The following is a 20311-nucleotide window of genomic DNA, read 5'->3' on the forward strand; positions in this document are numbered from 1 at the left end:
CCCTACCGCAGCTGCCACCGCTTACCACCACCCTATCGTCGCCACCACCATCGCTGCCACCACCAACACCAACCTGCCACCATCGCCACCACCACCACCAACCTACCACCACTTCCATCACAACCGCCACCACTGTTATAATCACCTCCATATTTGATTTTTATTATATATAATTATTCAATACTTTACTAAACATAAAATTGCATTAGCTTGAACGATATGGTAAATTATACAGAGTATGACCAAACGCTGGATAGTATAAGAAAGTTATCAGGGCTTATACTATCAGGCTTCATACTATCAGGTCTTATACTATCAGGCCTTATACTATACGTCGCACCAAACGGGCCCTTAAACCTTCGGCGTTTAAGCAAATAAGGTCGAGAAATTGTTATGAACTCAAGACAAAAACTTAATTATATATAAAAAAAAGAATGCATCTAATTTCTCGGAAGAATAAAATTCTGAGGTTTCCCTGCCTGGGTGCGAAAGGAATAATAATTAAATCGAACTGTCAGAGAAAAAAAACTCTCAGTTGTGATGAAAAGAATGCAACTTCTATTTTACCAAGATTCGTCCCCCAAACCATCCATCCTAATAATGCTCACAGCAACATAAGTTGCTGCAACATTCAGATTGATTGAATAAATATGGCTTCAGAAAGTAAGTTTATGGAGACAATACAAAATTTTACTTTCAATTATCTACATTCACAACTTGGAAATCACAACGTACTTGTTACGCGTCTTGTTAAAAATCACTGCTTCAGCAAAACTGATTTGGAGGCATCCAGATGGTTAAGGCGGCAGGTTCCAAGAAGAAACTCAGGGAGCTCTTCACGTGTGTTGCCCTGAACAAGATATATTACAATTATTAGTAACTTAGCATGAAATAACAAATTTTTTCAGAAGGCAGTTGGCGTTGTGTTTTCTTTTTTTGGAAATGATGGCGTTGTTATTATAGAAGACTTTTTCATAAGATCATGTATAAATTAAGAGTATATGTAATTTATCCCCGTTGTTCCCATCTTGTTTCAAATCTGAACATCTGTGAATTTTCAATGATATATAGTTTCACCAACTTTTAACCCAAAAGTAAATTAGAAAGAAAGAAAAAGAACAAGATCATTGTACCTGTATTAAAAATGCCATCTCAATAACTAGATGGTTGAGGTACCCAAGGACAAGACTCACGACACCTCTTGCAACAGTTGATGATCCAATATCAATCCCGAGCTGAAATGGATGCCGTGATTTCAGGATAAGTATTACATGAAAAGAGCTTATTAAAAAAAAAACATTACATGAAAAGATGATTGAGGGTTAAATATTTTATGCATCATGCATATCCATTGAGCCCTATCCTTTCTTAACACCCATTACTCATTCATTTGCTTCGAAAAAAAAAAATTCCGCAGACCCGATCAAGGCTGACCAGAATATAAGGTTTCATATGCTGATACTGATCTGCACCAACTCAAAATAGTAAACATGAAATATTTATGCTGATCGTCTTGATTTTCCTAGTAAGTTCCTATTCCATTGATAGTTATGCCAAACTTACCTCCAAATAGTTTTTTCCATGGAAATAGTTGATTTCCAAAGCTTGACCAATTAGGCATGCCTTCTTTCCCACACTCTGTTTTACTATCCATGAACCCTGAAACAGGAATGTAAACACTAAAAATCCATAGGCTAAACAAATGAAGAATAATTGAGACTTTGCCTTCATAATGTGGACCACATAGGTATATTGAGGATCAGGGATTCTAATATAGAGAGCATTTCTTAAAATTGAGCACTAAAGTGAAATCAAGCCAACCAGTGAATGGAGGAAGAAATAAAAAAGCATGTTCTCAAAAAAAGATGTTTCAACAAAACCCAAATGGGGCCAGGTAATTGATGAGGGGGTAAATGCAAGGGAGGAGAGAGAATTTAACCAACTGGATGATTTGAGAATCCTATATGGTTCCTAAGAGGAAGAAAACGGATTGATATGTCATTTGTTTGTTGTCATGTTATTTTGTGATGAAAAACCAAAGGAGGTGGAAGAAAATATTCTCAGCCGCTATACATAAAGGAGCTACTTGGCTGCAACTTAGAGAGCAGATTGGACCACTGATTACTTCTACTAACCTTAGATATATATGGTATGAGTTTAAATCTTGAATTTCTAAAGGCATCATCACCCTTGATAAAACTCTCTAGCAAAGGAGTATCCTCCACAGGGGTAGTCATCATATAGTATGTGGCTAGACTGTATGTAGTAGAACCTGGAACCTGCTTCAAAGAAAAACCTAAATTAGTTTTATGCTAAAATTTATGTTAGAAAAACCTAAGAATTCTTCAAAAAATTAGAAAAACCTAACCACAGGATTATTACTTAACCTGAATGTTTATAATGAAGAAGAACTCAGGCCCGCCCTGTGCAGCATATTTCTGCACGTAGAAAAAAATCATCAAATTGATTATTCTTTAAGATAAAAATCATATTACATTATAGATCTCATTATTATAATTATAGTATAAACCAAAATCTGAAAGTCTAAAACCAACCTGCACAATGCTCCCAGGACGGCCACCAAGGTCATCTTCCCTTTTGTCAGATCTCAGCCAATCTGCAGCAACCAATTTCATCAAGGTCCCCTTCGCTTTAACCTAGTAATCCATACCCCAGATGTTTGAAATAAGTGAGTAAGTCAATGGCTAAACCAAATAACAGAAAAAAGATAATTGCATATAATGTGATTAAACTTAAGTTAGATTACTGAAGTAACAGAGAATGGAAAAAGAAGACAAATGCGTGCACGAGTGGGAACTGGGAACAACCAAAACCAAAGTAGTTTCTTTCCCTTTTTTCAGTAAAATTGTCATAAAAGTGATAATGCATTACTTCTGCTTATACCTTCTGGTGATCTTCAAGATAATTTTCTCCACGAATCAGGAAAGTAGAAGGATCTGCTTCAGTCAAACTGCAAGGTATTGTACAGGTAGGATCTTTTGGAAGAGTGGATCCGTACGAGCATGGGATACTCTCATCCCTGACCATCTCTTGCAAGTCCACATAACCCCTCTTCTGAACTGCATCAGATTGTTTCTAGGCGTTGTAAATCAAAGAAGAAATCAGAGATAATCACCATATACAATAAAAGAGTATATGAATCACCTGCAAGATCATGCAATCTTTTCACAAAATTAGCAGCAGTAGATAACTTCTGGGGACGAGCGTCCTGAAATTCTCAAATTCATACCAAATCAAGCAAAATACCAAGTTTAACAATATTTCTTTGAGCAAAATGATAAAAAGAAAAAAAAGAGTATGCAACTGCGGTCGAGCATCATAAAAATATTGATAAGTAAATAGGTGCATTATGAGGAATGAAGTTAAAAATATGTACAGATGCATCCGTGCCTCAGAACGCACATCGAGAACGCACATCTGTGGAAGAGTCCACTTCCTACTCCTAGACTTGCATTTACCCCCCTAAACTTAAGCCTTTTAGAGTTATATCAGAGAACCCGTGAAGAAATAGTTGGCTGTCTTGAGTCTTAATTTTATATTACAGAGTAAACAACACCTTAAATGTTTTACAAGTTTAGGTCTTGGAAAAGGTTCAGAGCTAAAGCAGTGTATATCAATTGATAAGAAAAGTAAATGAGATTTGTAAGACCACTTCTGGCAGATTGGTCATTGCCAAAATGTATTGAATGAAATATCTAAAGCAATCCCTCAACATTAACATTGAAGACACACTGCATTACGATTATGACAGTTGATTGTTCATTTCTTTGAAGTGTAACAAAAGCAGCTGTATTGAACAGGTTTCCTTTTTTTACCTGTGACTTCTGGTGACTACATTCAGTCGTCCATCCATTTTCTGACTTGTCACAGTCTGATGGTTCCGGAACATCATAGAACTCATCATCAGCATCGTTTAGACCAACCAGGCTTGCATGCTCTGATTGTGTTTGTTCTAATTCTCCAATTGAGTTATCATAATTGTTCCCATCTGCCTGAACATGGGTATCAGAGTTGATGTTTCCTTCCTTCAGATGAAGCCTACTGCTTCTTGTCAATTCTCCAGATGAACAATCAGACAAAGGACAATTCCCTAGTCTAGCTCTATATAACTCTCGTAATGCTGCACATGCAAGAGAAATCAATAAATAATTTTCTAACGAAGTATATTAATATCCAGTGACATAAAATAAATGTAAGCATGAAGCAAATAAGTACATTCATAAGTATGTTAAGCGCATTAATAAAGTACAGTATCAATTAATGTAGGCGAGTAGGCAAGGAACAATAATATAAACTTGTTAGCAAAAGAAGACTACCAGCAACTCTCCCAAGCATTCGAATGGTTATAGAATATGCTGATGAAGATTTAATATAAGATCTCCAGAATTTCCAATCAATAGCAAGCATATGCTTCACAACTGATTGCTTTCCATTGTTGAATGGTGATATAACATAGCCTCCACCTACAAAAGAATGCAAGTTGTCGTCAGCCTTCAACTTCTGTCATCCATGACTTTTCCTCTAAGCTGTTTATCTAGTGATAAAGTGAAGCAAATTTATTCAAGAATCACAGAACTATCACTGAAGTTCAGAATAAACATGATTGAAAGTGAGAATATCATGATTTAAAAATACCAACATTTAGTAATATAGGATCAGTTTTATTCTTTCTTTTTGGAGGTAAAGTACAAGATCAGCTAATAGAATGACCTAGCAATGTTTACTATTTCTACAGTTTAAGCATACATTACTTTTAAGGCAGGCACGGACATAGCCTTTCTGGGGAGGGCACTTCTTGTGAAACACGGAGTGGTAAAGAATAACTGTGACAAAGAAAACAAAAGAAGTTATTTTTTTTATTCAGAATGGGTGTATGATTTCTTCCATAACTCATTACTACCATAGGTTCCATCCTCTTCTCGCCTCCAATAGCGCCTCAACAAGAGATCTCTTCGTTTCATTCCCCTGTAAAACATGATATGAAAACGATAAAACTACAGCTACAAAAAGACCAGTAGGATACTGCATTAGAAGAACAAGTGGAGGTACATCATTAGAATTGAAGGGTTGGGTCTTACCAAGGTAACCAATCACTATATAGCTGCTTGTGAATAATGTCGGTGTGACCATCCAGGTGCTCAACCACATTCCCCTTGTAAAAACAGAAATCCCATCTGGAAGCCAATATTTCATTATAACTATAATATTAAAAAATAATATAAGAATGCAAAGAGCCAATTGATAACAAAGATTTCTCAAAATTTCACTATCATTGTATTGCTTACCTAACCCTTGCTATATCTAATATGACCATGACCAAAGTTTTTATTTGCATTTAACTGAATTTTTAAATTCAATAATACATAGTCCAGATTCCTACACAAATTTTTTCAAACAAAGCACTCCCTTTCACTTTGGCCTATGGCCATGCTTGTTGGCCTTGATCATAAAACTAAACGATCATAAGTCCAATAAAAATTTCACATGATCTTGATATAGGTTTTGGTCAATGATAGATTTGTTGATTGAATTTGGAGTCCTTTGTCACATGTCATTTCACAGCTTTTGGGAAGCATAAGGTGGGAAAGGCATTTTAGCAATGTGCAATTACGCAACATCAAGGTTTTTCAACTCACTGGCACTGCAACTGCAATTTTGGCCACATAACTCTCATTTATCCGCAATTTTCCACATATATCAAGGATTGCAACATAACCGCGACCGCAACCGCAATTTAAAACCTTAAAGATGCTATTTTATTCAATGCTTATGAACAGTCAATGCTTATGAACAGTGAACCTTTTTTCGTTACCTTGTGTTGGATTTAATGGTCGTTTTAGTTTTGCTATGGTGACTGGCTAATGACTATATCAGATGGGGCAAATGGAGACTAGTAAGCCTAATTCAATTGCAATGTTACTTGGTTCCACTCAAATTGTGACCTTTTCTCGAATGTGGGACTCTCTATCTTCTTAACTTTATTTTCTTATTTTCTTTGTTCTGGATTTAATTTTGTTCTGCTCTTATACTTCTTTCATTATTTTACACAATAAAAATTTATCTTTTCTTCAATCATAAAAAATAATATAGTTAAATCGTATAGAACTAACATGCGCTGAGAGTGTAATCCTAGCCATCACAATTAAAAGCCCAAGTCAATAAGCAAAAAGATGAAAATATCCTAAGAGAAGATATCTGTAAACCCAATTCAAAGTTGCATCCGAAACAAAACAAAAAAAAAATACGAACTTCAAATAAGAAGATATGTTTGTGCTACAATATAACAATGGCATCACAGAAGATCTCAAGCACTTAATGGACTTACTCTGATCTTGATGGACCAAGTGACAATAAAGTCTGGAAAATGGCTTCTGATGTTCCATCCACCACACCAACAGCCATAATTGCAGGGTGATCATCCCATTTCTAGATATAGGACCATATTCAATAATTGACATAGGCATTACAAATATAAACCAATAATTACTGAAAAGAAATTTTGCCAACCTTTCCATAAGAATCCCTATCTTTTGCTTCCTTGAATAATCGTAAACCTGCGTTAACCCATAAAAACATAAGTGCCAGTTTTAGCCTTTTAGGTAAAACAATTTTCTAAAAAAAGAGAAGAAAAATAAAACAACAACTCAAACAGCAGATCTTGAAATAAACTATACCATTCTGGCAGCCAAAGATTGTCCAAGGTGATGGGGCAATAACATCGGCAGAAGAAAGCGTCCAGTCCACGGATTCCGGTTGACTTCTACTGCTAGATCCACTTAGTCTGCAAGCACGACACGAGAAAAATAATTAATGATCATGCAATAAATACATCAAGAAAACAGCTCAAATAATTGTTAATCCAGACAACTACAATGCTTTTTCTTAGTAAAAATTGTTTGTAGATTATATATAAATCTAATTTACAATACCTAAAGGATTGCCATCTCCTCTTAGAACAGCCTACAGCTTCTGGAGCACCCTGCACATGTTTACATCAATCTTTTCACCCTTCAGTTAAAAATAAAAAAAGTTCCACTGCCGCATGCTAAAAACGTTTCAGACCATATACCTTTAAAGACGCTTCATGAAAAGACTGAATCCACCGCGCTGCCTCTTCAGGACGGCTCGCTCCTAGCTAAAACACTCATGTTTTGTAACTCAAAGTTTGTGCAAATTCCCAATTTGAGGAAAAATAAAAACAACAGTGGTTCCTAACTGTGATCTCACCTTTAATTGATCATTGTGATTTGAAGTGTTATAGAGCGTGAATATGAAGAACACCTGCATTTCACGCACAAAACGATAGCATTAAACAACATGCAGCAGCAACTTGAACACAAAAATGAACAAAGAATCCGGATATACCTTTCTGTTAACACTCTCCCTCCCATTATCCATGACGCGAATGCAGGAATCTACAATTGCACTTCTAACAGGATCCTGAAGAGAAAAAAACAAAAACAAGTTTCACATCATCATCATCATTCAAACTTGATCAAGCAGAATCCAAAGCCTAATGTCACCGAATCTATGCAATTTGAATTGACAAAAATAGTAATCGGAAGAAATCGAAGGAAATGAACCTGGTCAGTGGAATCAGGAACGGATTTGAAGCTGCGGAGGAGGTGACCGTCGAGGACGAAGTAACGCTTCCGAGAGAATTGAAGTCCGAGACGGTTGAAGCGGATAAGGTATAACCAACCTTCCATTCTAGTTCCATCGCTCTGCGTCGACGGCGCCGATGTCGTAGCACCACCACCACCACCACCACCGCCGCCACCACCACCGTCACCACCAGTTCTAATGCAACTCATTCTGTTGTTTTGAAATTGAGTTCTCACCTTTTCACCGTTACAAACCAATCATTGCACATGCACACAGAGTGTGAGTGAGAACGAACACGCTGTGAATTTAATAATAAAATGGAAATGGAAAATGGAGAATGTGTGTGGTGTTTTTGCAGTTGCAACCACTCAATGCAATTGCAACTGTTTTCTGGCTGGGAACTGGGTTTGTGTAATGAGACAAAGAGTGCTTGCTGTGTGTTGAGTAAGTTTTCACAGAGGACTACTGAAATGACATTTATACCCCAAACTTTTTCTAAGTCCTTTCTATTCTATTCTATTCTTTTCTTCTCTCTTAAGTCTTAAGTCCTACGCTTCTAATATTAGTAGTATTAAATTATTCTTTTCTTACCAACCTAACAACAAGAAGGGAATGCTTTTTTCATTGGAGGAAGGAACGATGCAAAATCATTTGTTAATACCTCAAATATATGGAATCTAGTGATAGATATAAATATTAGATAAGATAATGATTGATGTAATAAAAAAATATAGAAAATTAAAATGAATGAAAATGAGATAAAAAAAAAATTTATGTTTGAATATGTCAAAAGGTCGGCCAGAATAAACAAATAGTACAAAAACATTACAATGAGTTTTAATATTTGAGGTTTTTCTTGGGTGAAGGTTGAAGGAGCCTGTCCTAGGGGAAATACTGAAAGGCTTCTGTAATACTAATAAATAAAAATGTTTTATTGAATGTTTCTTTTTTAAGTTTGATAATTTTATGGAGTATTTTTACTAATCATTGGGTAAATAAGATTCAGAGCGTTTAAATAAGAATAAAAGTTGGTAGACATATAAGTTGTGAAGATGAAATATAAGAATCAACTCTGAAAAGTTGTAGTTATCTTTTCTGATGTACTAAAAAATTAAGAATATAGTTGTTTTTTAATATTCAAGTGCACATGTTAATTATATGAGGTTTTTTTTTTCCTTTTTATAGAACTAAGTAGCCCTAACTCTGAATATCTAATTAAGGCCTCAGCCTAAATGAACTAGAAGATGGTGAGTTGAGCTCAAAATAGTGATTGCATGCCCACAATAATGGTGGATTGAAATAGGGCGACCCGGTTTATTGGTCGCTCCATTCGAGCTTCAATAAATGGTGAAGGCGCAGGAGGAATCATGCCTAAATTCACTTAAGGAGACCATTAACAGTTACAACTTACGGCTGAGCTCGACAAGACAGTAAAACAGTGCGTCAAACTTGGCGACCTTACCCTCTTTTTAACAATTTATGTGTGTATGTGCCATTTTTTCAGACCTTAAAATTGAGGTTAGGGTAATTTATTTCTATAAAAGAGAAAAGAGTCTCTTATAAATTGGCATATTCACTTGACTTGAATGTTAGAAAATGATGGCTTAGAATCCTTATATGGGAGTAATGAGCAGTGCTATATGACACGACTGATTTCTGTCGTGTCATGCACGAAATGCATTTTCTGGCGGTTTTAAACCGCCAAAAACGCATAAGTGCCACAAATTGTGAAAATCCAACTCGCAATTTTTTGCGGTTTTAACACTACAAGCGGGTTATAACCGCCACAAATTGACTTCGTGCATTACACGAGAAATCTGTCTCGTGCACTATGGTATTTTCCGGGAGTAATTCTAAATTCGGTTATTAATTCGCGACATGGACAATTTGAAATAAATTCTTAACAGCTGTCTAATCTGTATTGTATGGTTGGTTGGTTGTCAACTTGTCATGCGGCTATCTTCATAAGAAAGGATAATCTGCAATTGGATATTTAAATAAAAACTACAACAATGAAACTCGAGCTTGTTTCTTCACTGAATATATAAATATATACAATTGAAAGGAATGGTGATAACAATGTTTCATTGATCGTATCAATGTATCATAAATCACAAGTTCAAATACGATGGTTTTTTTTTGACATGATTCAGAATTGACTTTGAATTACTATAATTTACTTAATTTAGGGACAAAAATATAACATAAGACCAGCTGAGGGTAAATTTTGACTATAATATTAAATTAATTATATGAAATAATATCCTTAATAATAGTACTAATAAACAAGGGATTAAGACATTATGTTAATATATTATTATACTAATTTTTTTTGAACAGTATTATTATACTTGATTGATTCCCCAAAAGTTTTTTTTAAAGCTAAAAGGAACTTTTTAAAGGTTAAACACAAGAGAAAATAAATTATCAAGTGGGTGACAAACTTCCAATAAACCCGAGAAAGAGCACAGTAACACACTAACACACCCACCCTCAACAAAGGTTATGAGCTTAATATTTTTATTAACAAAGTTATTCTTTTATTCTTTTTTATCCTCCAAAACCTCGCTCGTCAATAATTATAAGAGTATCAAAATCGGTACAAACTCCTTTTAAAAAATCGTTACAAGCTAGGTACAAAAAAGTAAAGGGTTGCTAATTGCTACCTAACTATTAGAAAAATTGTTATAATAAAGGGTTGCTAATTGCTACCTAACTATTAGAAAAATTGTTATAATACACATCTAGCTATAACTTTTTGTAAATTCAAAATATAGCACCATTATGCAAATATAAAGTTTTACGTACTAATTAATTACTGTGATAATGACTTTACATATATCATTCTGTTTAACTTGAATGAAGTTTCATCTTTGAATTAAAAAAAAATGGTAGATTAAAGAGTATAACACATTCAAATTACTATCGGGTACGTAGAATGTTAATAACATGCTTATTAGACTAATAAAGAGTCACTCTGACGCTCTTGAGCAGACCATAAAAAAAATTGTCCACAAACTATATAATTTTACTGGAGAATCATGGTTATCTCTAAGATCAAAGTGTACATATTGATGTATTTTTTAAATATTGGACAATAAAATCAATCCGGCTCTTATTACGATGTGTTTTTTTAATCTGATTAAACCTATGGAGTAAGTGAGGAGGTAACACTTCGTATACACACTAGTTAATCTTAAAAGTTAAATTATATGTACAAACATGTACATAAACTCTATAAGTCTCTAACCCCAACCCAATCCCGATTAAATCACATCTTTTCCATAAAAAATACTAAAATAGGATGAGACTGAGGGAAAAAAAATCACCACACATCATGAAAATTTCCACATAGTTCAATCTTTTCTATTCCAATCAACACACGTTAACACCCACATTAACTACGTTTTTAAGGAAACAATTACAGAAGTTAAAAATTAACTAGAAAAATTAATTCGGAAACTCACCATGAACATCTCCCAAATCCATCGCACCACACACGAGGCCATGGCATCTCGTCTACCCGTTCACTTGCTCCCGCAGCAACCTGTAAGTCTGTAACCGCCGCAATATAAAAGATTGAAGAATGAAGAAGATCACTGCAGGTTTAATTAGCTTTGCTTCAAGTAGATGAACACCGGCCTCCTATGAATCACCAATTATATAATTAGATTCGTTGGAGTGAGAAGCAACCTCTTTATCTATTAAATAATCACATAAATTCTGATCAATTACGGCAACTATATGTACACATCTAATTGCCTCAAGTTTGCTGATGATGCTATAGCACGCACACTAGTCGACCACAACTATTGTCAATTGGTTTAATGGTATTTTCTTTTAATGTAAACCATTCAATACTCGGCCACCCTTCAGATGCTATATATTTTAGATTCAGAATTTTGTCATAGTTAATATTTTTCATCATCAACTAAGTGTATTGTGCGAGTATCGAATCTAAAAATTCTTCCAGACCAGCACATTCAGCCTGCATTGTCAATTAAGTCATCTTTGACTTGTTTATTAGTTTAATGGTATTGGCAAAAAGTAACTTTTTTATTTCTTAATTATTTCCTTAATTTTTGTATATTAAATTAAAATTAGTTTTTAAAGCATGATTAAATCTATTAATATATTATTATTTTCAACAAATGACATGTGCTACTTTTATTGCTTGTAAAAAAAAATGTGCTACTTTTATTTTAAATTTCAAATGAAATATATTTTTTCATACTTTCAGATATTTTTAATTTTATATTTTACAATATAGTGGAGTATTAATCATTTAATGACAACTCCCACCAGCAAGAAATATGTGGCCATTTTTCTTTTAGTGTCATTTGCTTCGGTAAAAGGACAATTAAATTGTTGTGGCCTGGGGGACCTAGATGGCTTGATATATAACCAAAATAACAAATTTTCATATGCATATTCTTCTTAATATGCCAATCCCACTTCCTTACAAATTGACAGTTAAAAACAAAAAAAGCAATGGATGGGATGTTATTCTTGCATCACTCATAAACGCATGATTGTGACTAACTTGTGCTAGAATGTCCTCAATATATGTTGTGGGTGATAGGATCAAGTGGCATCCGGCAAAATATATATATATATGTTCAAGGATAACATTACCCTTTTCAAAAGGAATATATGTATAACACACTTGAATTTCTTAGTATAAAGCAACGCACATATGTTAAAAGATTTATTAGGAGATGTTTACTTATTTAATGTGATCTCCAAACTTCAAGAGAATTAATTAATCTCATGAAATCCGGATCTTCTAAAGTGGGTAAAATAAGAATTACAATCATCTGGTTGAATCATTTTATTGACTTTATGGTAGTAAGTAATCAATATTAATAATTATGATTATTATTTTACTCACTAAAGTAAACCCACTTACTTCAAATGAGCAAAATTGTCTCATATCGGCCATTATGAGAATACATTGAAAAAAAGCATATACGAACTTCAATATTCTCTCGTTTCATAAAGAATGTTGTTTTAGACTCTATTTCATGGTTTGGTTTTTAAGGGTTGGTTAAAAACCAAACAAACCAAACCATATCCATTTTAAAACCAGTTTTACAATTTGGATTTTTTAACCGAACCAATTTTGATATCTCAAACCGGTTTAGTTCAAAACCGAGTTTTAAACTAGATTTAGCAGGTTGAAAGTCTGTATTTCGTATGTAGCACATTCTTCTCTAGATTACCAAACTAGATAAGAAAGCATATGAAAATCACTACATGATGTTTACTGCCCATCTTAGTAAATATTTTTTTTCTCACTTTTTTAGTAATTATATTTTTATATAATTTCAGAAAAATCATTAAGAAACTTGGCAGAGAAGAGATAAAAAAAAGCCGTGAACACACATGCTTTTGTAACCAAAATAAATCACATATGCTTTTACAGTTTTACCAAACAAAATAGAACACACATTGACTCCTTCAAATTATAAATTTAACTTGCAATCTTAACATACTAAAAACCAAACAAAACCATAAATGAAATTACCTTGTACACATAAGCACTCTCTGAATAAGGGACATCAATGACTTATAACACATGTTTAAACATACACAAAATAGGTCGCTATAATCTTATCAGCATCTAGAGCCAATGCAGCCTAAGCTTCAACATTCTATTACTAATCTCAATAGCATCTATATCCACCCACCTCAAGTTGTTCCATCCACGGGCTATTAATAACCTCCCTGCACTGATATAAGATATCAAGATTAAGTTGTCAAACTTAATTGTCTTATTGGGATAGGCAGAAGGCCACAAAAGAATATTATTGTGTGTTCCGTCAGATGAAACTTTACTACCCAATCACTTTCTAATATCTACTGTAGAAAAGAACATACATTTAACAAATTAAACAAATAAGAAAACGCATTAGAACTATAAAATTCAAACCAACAAATATAAAATTCAAACCAATAAAAATAAAATTCAAGCAGTACAATAGTGTTAATCATATTTGAAATTATCTAGACTTAAAAGCATTTTTTGCCTCTGATGTTTCAAGTTTGTGCAAATTCTGCCCCTACTCTATTTTTGTCGACGTTTCTACCCCTCATGTTTTCAAACAGTGCACCGTAAACCCCTCCGTCAGTCAGGCTTTCTCAGGAGAGATTCCTGAGTGGATTGGAGAGATGAAGAGGAGTATATGAAGTTGATGATGATCAAGGAAATGATATAAATTAAATTTTCTTGATGTATATATCAATTATGTATGTAACTGAACTGGTTAAATGCATGTTTTGCTACTTACAGGTCTTGAGTTTGAATCTCACATGCCCTCTTTTTCCAATTTCACTTGTAATTTCCACGTGACAGGTCCAAAAAAAAATGTCAAATCAGCTCATTCCGTTAGTTTTTTAACGTATGACTGACGGAGGGGTAGACGATGCACTGTTTGAAAATATGAGGGGTAGAAACATCGACAAAAATAGAGTAGGGGCAGAATTTGCACAAACTTGAAACATCAGGGGTCAAAAGTGTTTTTTAGCCAATTATCTATTTCAAGCACTTAGACCTATATTTCAATATCTTATGTTTTCAACAATAGTACTTGTACCCGATAGGATCCTTGGTTTATGCTCTATGAGGTCTAACGTAACAACTCTCTCATAGTATAGGTCTCACCTCAAAAAATCTTCTTGTAATAGTTTCCAACATGTAATGAACTAAGAATATCCCGTTTTAGAAATGTACATATAGTAAAAACTATAGGAGCGAGAGAGAATGGGTTCTGGTTCCCTAAAAGTTTGAACTTCATAATAAAAAAATAAGAATACAAACACCCAAAGAAGATGACCTTCTTGCACAATAATGACATCGAGTTAGATCCTTGAACACACAAAGAAGATGACCCTCCAACCTGCTAGTTCTGATTCTTCTTCATTCTCCTCAAATGAAAATAATATTGAAATTTCAAACATGAAATTTTTCAAAAAAACAAAGAAGAAACCGCCAAAAGAAGAGAGAACTTGTCACAGGGCAGAAAAGAGTGTATGCTTTGAGTGAGAATTTCCAGTGAAGTGGCTGACTACAACTTTTAAGTAAGACTAACTTGCTCAATGAAATATGGAATATGGGAGAGATGATAAAAGATTAGTTTGGAGAAGTATTAAGAAATCATTCATCCCCAGTATAAGCACATACCAAGCGCCTTAATCCATAATTTCCTTAATCCATAATTTGAAGCCCTTATGGATTAAGGCAAATAACATAACACAAAATTAAAATGTCTTTGACAATCGTGTGATCGAAAGTCCTGCATTATCCCCAATAAAATGTCATAGGATTCAACAGCTCCTAAAAAAACCATCTGGTATCAGAAGAGTTACCTTATAGCATCAGAAAATCGTAAACAATAAAAGAGTTACCTTATCAACGATAAAGCGTGCACACGGGAGAAGACCATTGTGGGGATGGGAGAAGAAAAGATTAAAGCTCCATAAATAATTTTGGTGAGTTGATGCATAGTAACTTCGCGAAACAGAAAATAAAGGGTTAGGACGGATTTCAAATTTGTGTATTGGAAGAAGATTTATGATGAGTGGAAGAGATAATTGGGGAAACAATCGGGAGAAGAGATTTGATTGGTGGAATGAAAGGTTGAATCTATAAAATAAATATTGCAAATGTTGGATGACAGCGTGACATTGTTTAAATATATGGTTTGAATGAGTTTTTGAATAGAGAAGGGTTCGAATTAAATGGGAAGGATGATGAGAGGGAGAAAACATAGAGGAAGAGGAATTTATGCAGTGAGCGAACGAAAGAGGTGAACGGGTTGAATTAAATGGGAAAGGATAATGGGAGAGAGAAAACATAGAGGATGAGTTAGTGGGAGAGGAAAGATGATTTGAGAAGGAACAAATTAATCAAAAATAATGGAAAGATGATAGGTAGAGTGATTTCAGGGAATGGGATTGGAATAAAATAATGGTAAAAAATTGTTATCATCCTTGAGTTGGGTTGATTACTTTCAATTACAATGTTCCAACAATATATGATTACATTATCCACAAAGGAATGGACAAGAAATTTTCCATTTCTACCAAATATTATGTATCCAATTTTAAGCAACAATAGATGATGTAATCTAGCATAATTTACTGCTAGCCTTTGTATCTTTTGGGTTTCTTTAATTCCTTCATTTGTTCATTTCTGAAGCTACTTTTGTTGTGATGTTTTCTTTTGATGTGACTCAATCCTGCTACTAGTGTGTGTCAAGTAAGTTGTTACCTCTTCTCATATTACAATTGGTCTTCATTTTCTGTTTTAGTAACACACTACTAACATGTTTTTTTTTTAATTTCTTAGTTCTATAGAACTTTTAGTTAGTCAAATGGCTGATCCCCAAAATTTTGGGGGTTTCCAAAGATTCATTCAATGGTCCCTATATTTTGATTAAATATGTCAGAAAAGTGTGGTTTTTGAGCAATTTTTTTCATTTTTGTTTATCACACAAATACGCTTTTAAAAAAAAGAATACAACATATATAAACATATACAACATGTTTTTAACAAAAAGAAAAGCTCAAATAGAAAAGCTACTCTTTTAGATATGAATCTGGTGATGTTCTTGTACTATATTCAAACTGCGTACCAAATACAAAACAAGATGTATCAAATTAAATCCTCAAATAAAATAAAGAAATTGTTTGGTCATAATGACTAACAAGTATTATTTTCAGACCATTCAACCATTGTAGCAGAGACTCAGATGAGCAGCAATATAGGCTACAGACCCCTTCATAATCTTCTTTATAATAATATCATCCATTTCTAGAACTGGACGATGTCTGACCCAACACCATGGAATCCTGCTCCATGCTTCTCATGTACTCAGCAAGAACATGTCTGGTCAAGTGGTGAACTATCAACTGCCCATTTTCATCAATGTCCAAAACGGAATGCTCTATTAATTGTTGAATATCTTCATGTGGTTGATGTAATGTTTCTAGGTCACCACCTAAAATTGATGTCATAATTTTAGCTTTCTGGAAGGTCTTTAATCCTGCAGTTGGTATGATAAACAAAATGTTATGCTAATATCTCGTTAAGGTCTTGATACACACCTTAAGTTTCTCTCTAGGTCCTTCCATTAAAACTAGCTCAAAATTTTGTAGAAAAGACTTGCAATCTCTTACTGATTTATTAGCCATCATATATCAAATAACTTTCAAAATCAGTGGATTCCAAGAAGCGGTCTCAGTTACTTGTTTTACAACATCAAAATAGGTAATTGAGGTTGAAATACTTTTGAAAGCTTTAACGTTTACGAAATTTGTAGCATCAACAGGGTTTAAACCCTCTAATTGGAAAAAATTGATGTCAATTTGTCGAAATACATCCTTGTCTTCAGAGGTTATGATGACAAGACTGCTAGGAGCGTACAAATCACGTCGTTCCAAATTTTTTCTACAAGCTCCAAATTAGAAACATCTTCTATGATTAAGCAACTTTTTATTTTGAATTCTTCACTATTTGCATCATAGTCTATACTCTCTTTATCTATCTCTATCCTCATGTATGATTTAAACGGATTGGTTAACTCCAGAAAAAAAATGGAACATAAAAAATTTGATGGTTGAGCCTTATGAGTCATGAAACTCTCAAGAAAGGTTCTAAGGAAAAGAATTAATTAACCTATTCCGACCGGGGAGAACATGCCATTAGACTGGGAGATTCTGAAATTGCCGAATCTTGGTTCGATCAAGCTGCTAAATATTGGAAACAAGCTATAGCTCTTACCCCTGGTAATTATATTGAAGCTATAGTGGCAAAGATAAAAGTGCCTTGCCAATGTGTTTTTTCCTATTTCGGGTATTCCACAAATCCCTAGCAACCCTGCCCAAAAATGCTCAAAGGATGTCAACATTTTGAGAAGCTTCTTCCTCAAGGTTTAGACCAGTAGTTACACCCCCGAAGAAACATTGAAGAAAATTGTAAAGAGTCTTTTGGCAAACCCAATTTTAAAGTGAAATTGATTAAACAGGACATCGAAAACTTTTAGATCACAAACCGGAGCAAACTCGTAGTTCTGAGCAGAAATGATGTTAGGAAATTGACTAAAAATCTCTATAGAGATTGATAAACCCTACTTAATAATGAATCCAAAATTAATTTGAGTTCATCTAAACACAACAATGAAGATACATATTTTCTGGTCAAAACTACAACAAAAGTATTGGTTTTGTTTTATAGTCCCTCATAGTGAGCGGGTGGGGTATCTCCGGGGTCTCACGCCCCATCCAAAATGTAGTGCGAATAAGATGGTGGAATTTTTGGCACAAACTATCAACAGACACATTTGAATTGCCATCCATGCAATTGCTAAGTACGACATCATGTGTAGGTTCATGGTTCAAGATAGTGAGTGAATGGGAATGACCAAAACTATAGTGTTGTCTAGATCTAACCCTAGCATAACAAAATGAAAGGGTGGAAATGAAAGGACAACTTTAAAACATATACAACATATGCAATTAGATTATTTAGTTTAGTAATCTTTCTTGAAGTACTCATTTTGTAAAGGAATACAACATATACAACATACATAATAATCTTTCTCTATTTTATTTTATTTTCTTCTATATCACACAAATCAGATTTCTTGACATGTTAGTGCACTAAATATGGTTCTATATATTCTTTATATTTTGCCTTTCTTGCTGGTAGAGGAGAAAATGGTTTGTTTTTAAATATCTTTAAAAATGACAATAATAGTTTGGGATTTTCATAAAGATTCTATGTGCAGCTTATGCTATTTGTAATGTCTTATGTATATAGCAACATGAGTACTTAAAAATACCAAAAGCTTCTTAGGACGTTCAAGTGACTGAATATTTCGTCCAAGCATGCTTGGTTCAAGTTGCTAACGAGAAATGCCAAGGTACCAACTTTACCAAGAAAGGGTGGATAGGAATTGAAAAGAAATTTAATGAGTTAAGTGGAAGGAACTATGACAAGGTTAAGTGGGAAAATAGATATGATAATTTGAGAAGGGACTAGCGAACATGGTATAAATTATGTGACAAAGAAACAGGCGTAGGATGAGATCATGTAAAACACACTTTTGACGCACCAGATAAGTGGCGGGAGAAGATCATTCTAAACTAATAAAGAACGAAAAAAACGCAACTGTCTCCTCAAGGGTAGCAAATGTTGTTAGTGTGATTGCAGAAATATGCAAGTCGCACAATAATGCAGTGGACAATTCATCCATTGGTGAAGTGGTAGCTGAGCTTCAAACCATTGAAGAAGTTTCAACTGATATTGAGTTGCATACCAAATGTTGCCTATTAATGTTGCACAAGCCAGCTAGGGATATGTTTGTTGTAATGCAATTTTTAGAAGAGAAAATGTTGCATTGGCTTAAGGTTGCGACAAATAACCCCTAGCTATTTATGACTATGTATGACTAGTTATAAACTATCTTGGTTGTGTACTCTCTTTATTGTGAACTAGTTGTGTCTTTGTTGTGTACTCTCTTTATTTTGAACTAGTTATGACTTTGTTGTGGACGAGTTATGATTTTGTAACGTATTGTCTTTGTTGTGGACTTATTATTACTTTGTTATTTACGATTTTTGTTGTCCATTGTCTCATATAAGCTTATGTTATAATATGAATTATGTTGTACAGGTGATTGTGACTTAAAATGAATAATTGGAATGAAATAGTTGAGTTTGATATCAATGAAGATGAGAAGATTATGCAAGAAGCTTATTGTGTGAGTGCACTTATTGGTCAGTATGCAATTCCATCATTTATGTAAAGAGCCATGTAGAGATGGTGAATAAACAGATCATTCATGGGTGCGAGAAATTTTGCAAGGTCATCTCATTCGTTGCTATCAAATGTTTCGGATGGAAAAACACATATTCCATCAACTTTTCATAGAATTATATGGCATGGTCTAAAGCCCACTATGAGTAGATATTTCCATAATTCACTAATCGCTTGTCCTAAGTTGTCAATGGAATACATTAGGCCATAAGATCATATGTTTCAAGATAGTCAAACAAAACTTCGAAATTATCAACGTTATTGGCCATTTTTCAATAATGCTATAGGAGAAATTGATGGTACATATATTCCATGTGTGGTTTCCCCTAGTGATCAAGCAAAATTTATTAGAAGAGGGTACTGCTCATGATGCTCGTGTTTTTGACCAAGCTGTCACAAATCCTAACATGAACTTCCCGCATCCTCCCACTGGTGAGTTTCTTTGTATGATTGTAACTAATTTTCGCTTTTATAAGAGTGATAAGGGTATTGAATCAGTGTAAAAGTGAATTGGTTGAATTCTGTCATTGCACCTTAAGTTTAGTGTTTATCAAATTGCATTCGTTGTTCACTAATCATGCACATTGATTTGTTAGCTTCATGTACATTATGCTCTTGAAGTATGACAGAACTATCAGTTGAACCTAGGAGTTTAAATGTTAGGTGGAGAATTGTTAGTTAAAGGGCATGTTTCTTGAAATAAGATCGAGATGAGAGGTTGTGAGGGAGATCTAGCTAGTTATTTGAGTGAAAATTAGGGCCTTTAGGTAGGGGGTTTCCAGTCCTTCAAAGTACTATAGTGTTCCACTGTGTAATTGAACTTTATCTTGTGTTTGGAGTCTTTGTTCAGTTTAGATTGGTATG

The 20311-nt window shown here is 34.1% G+C and overlaps 1 protein-coding gene and 1 long non-coding RNA gene across 2 annotated transcripts; both read right to left on the reverse strand.

The window, feature by feature from the left end:
* Window positions 1-511: 511 nt before the first annotated feature.
* On the reverse strand, window positions 512-11287 carry LOC130746473 (protein ENHANCED DISEASE RESISTANCE 2). Its single transcript, XM_057599102.1, has 22 exons — window positions 11094-11287; window positions 7605-7862; window positions 7387-7461; window positions 7249-7302; window positions 7091-7156; window positions 6951-7000; window positions 6696-6802; window positions 6529-6575; window positions 6347-6447; window positions 5100-5195; window positions 4922-4986; window positions 4773-4844; window positions 4338-4484; window positions 3837-4141; window positions 3166-3229; window positions 2905-3080; window positions 2556-2657; window positions 2388-2438; window positions 2136-2279; window positions 1564-1659; window positions 1134-1235; window positions 512-850 (listed from the first exon to the last, which is right to left on the reverse strand). The coding sequence occupies exons 1-22, from the start codon at window positions 11133-11135 to the stop codon at window positions 758-760; spliced, it is 2313 nt and encodes a 770-aa protein (XP_057455085.1). The 5' UTR covers window positions 11136-11287; the 3' UTR covers window positions 512-757.
* A 1728-nt stretch (window positions 11288-13015) lies between these two features.
* Window positions 13016-15514, reverse strand: LOC130742582 (uncharacterized). Its single transcript, XR_009021202.1, has 2 exons — window positions 15034-15514; window positions 13016-13358 (listed from the first exon to the last, which is right to left on the reverse strand). It is a non-coding gene; the product is annotated as an uncharacterized LOC130742582 (long non-coding RNA).
* Between the last annotated feature and the right edge of the window lie 4797 nt (window positions 15515-20311).

This window comes from Lotus japonicus, chromosome 3, assembly GCF_012489685.1.
Source record: "Lotus japonicus ecotype B-129 chromosome 3, LjGifu_v1.2".
Taxonomy (NCBI): domain Eukaryota; kingdom Viridiplantae; phylum Streptophyta; class Magnoliopsida; order Fabales; family Fabaceae; genus Lotus; species Lotus japonicus.

Coding starts and splice junctions, on each gene's coding strand:
- LOC130746473 (XM_057599102.1), bottom strand. CDS start 11,135: ATGGCCTCGTGTGTGGTGCGATGGATTTGGGAGATGTTCATG. Junction 6,803..6,950: donor AGGAGATGGCAATCCTTTAG/GTATTGTAAATT, acceptor TCGTGCTTGCAG/ACTAAGTGGATCTAGCAGTA. Junction 6,576..6,695: donor AATCTTTGGCTGCCAGAATG/GTATAGTTTATT, acceptor GGGTTAACGCAG/GTTTACGATTATTCAAGGAA.